General features: G+C 42.9%; 1 protein-coding gene across 1 annotated transcript in view; it reads right to left on the bottom strand.

Moving 5' to 3' along the window:
• Positions 1-902: 902 nt before the first annotated feature.
• The window catches only part of LOC126973246 (phenoloxidase-activating factor 2-like), a 40,339-nt gene continuing 40,025 nt past the window's right edge, over positions 903-1,216 (bottom strand). The window contains exon 10 of the mRNA XM_050820448.1: positions 903-1,102. Within this exon, the coding sequence (XP_050676405.1) occupies positions 932-1,102 (171 nt within the window). The 3' untranslated portion in view covers positions 903-931. The remainder of the gene's footprint in view (positions 1,103-1,216) is intronic.

Raw genomic sequence — 1,216 nt, 5'->3', positions numbered from 1 at the left:
TATTTTGTTTTATTTAATTGCACCAACCATTTGAAGAACAAGACCATCTAAACAGATGCCGATGATTCCATAAGATTCATTTTTTTATGGAAGAGATGACAAACGATCGTGCGAATCACCTGATGTTAAGTGATCACCGCCGCCCACATTCACTTGCAACAACAAATGAATCATATGAGTGTTGCCCTTTAAAAAAGTGTACGCGCTTTTTTGTATCGTCTAGGAAACACCACACAAGGAAGCTCATTCCACAGCTTGGCCGTACGTGGATGAAAGTTTCTTGAAAACCACGCTGTGGATGAACACCACACATCCAGATACTGGTGAAGATATCCTAAGTTGTGGCGTGTAATGCGAAAGTGGAATTCGCCGGCAGGAATCGGGTGAAACAGCTCTTCGGAACACTTGATAAATGAAGTAGAAGACACACAGAGAAGCGACGTCTCTAGTCTCTACGCAACGCCAAGTGATCCAGCCGTTAATAGAGCGCCCGGTCCCCGACAATTCGAGCTGCTGTGCGTTTCACGCGTTCAAATGGATCGAGCTGATACTGGGGTGCACCAGACAAGAGTTGACAGCATTAATCCATATGTCGCCGGATCTGCGCTTTGTAGAGCGCTAGTATGTGGGCCGGCTTGAAGTATTGCCGTTTTTTATTTATGACACCTAGCTTCTTCGAAGCCAATTTGGCTTTGCCGTCCAGATGCCGCCGTGCCGTCCGTGGTGACAATCAACGGTATTACCGACACTTACCAGAAAGGCAATTTAATAAGTCTGTCCGTCTGTTCCGCCTAATCTCCCAAAGTTTCATTAGCAGTTGTTAAGTCATATGTTACTTTGGCAGAAATTATTATTTCAAACAATAAAATATAAGGGTTCAATTGATTAATAATAAAACTCAATTTTGTTAGTCAGTTGAGGTATTGTTTAATTAAACAATCTTATAAGAGCTAGAATCGAATTCTTCTTTGTTCATTTGCTCGTCGATCCAGTCTCGAATATGCGCTATGTTTGTGTACACAGAGGGCAAGCCCTCTTTGCCGCACTCTATCCCGTATGCTACAAGGCCATACACCGAGTACCGCGTGTATTCCTTGTGTGTCTGTAAACCAGTAATAACATATGAGTTATACTTCTTAGCTGTCTATGACGTCACAGAGTGTTGTCCAGCAAAACGTAAACCCAATAGTAGTGTTGGTTCATTACAATGCACTGC

The sequence above is a fragment of the Leptidea sinapis genome, chromosome 29 (genome assembly GCF_905404315.1).
Source record: "Leptidea sinapis chromosome 29, ilLepSina1.1, whole genome shotgun sequence".
NCBI lineage: Eukaryota > Metazoa > Arthropoda > Insecta > Lepidoptera > Pieridae > Leptidea > Leptidea sinapis.
Note: the sequence above shows the minus strand (reverse complement) of the source record. Positions and strands in the feature narration are given on the sequence as shown.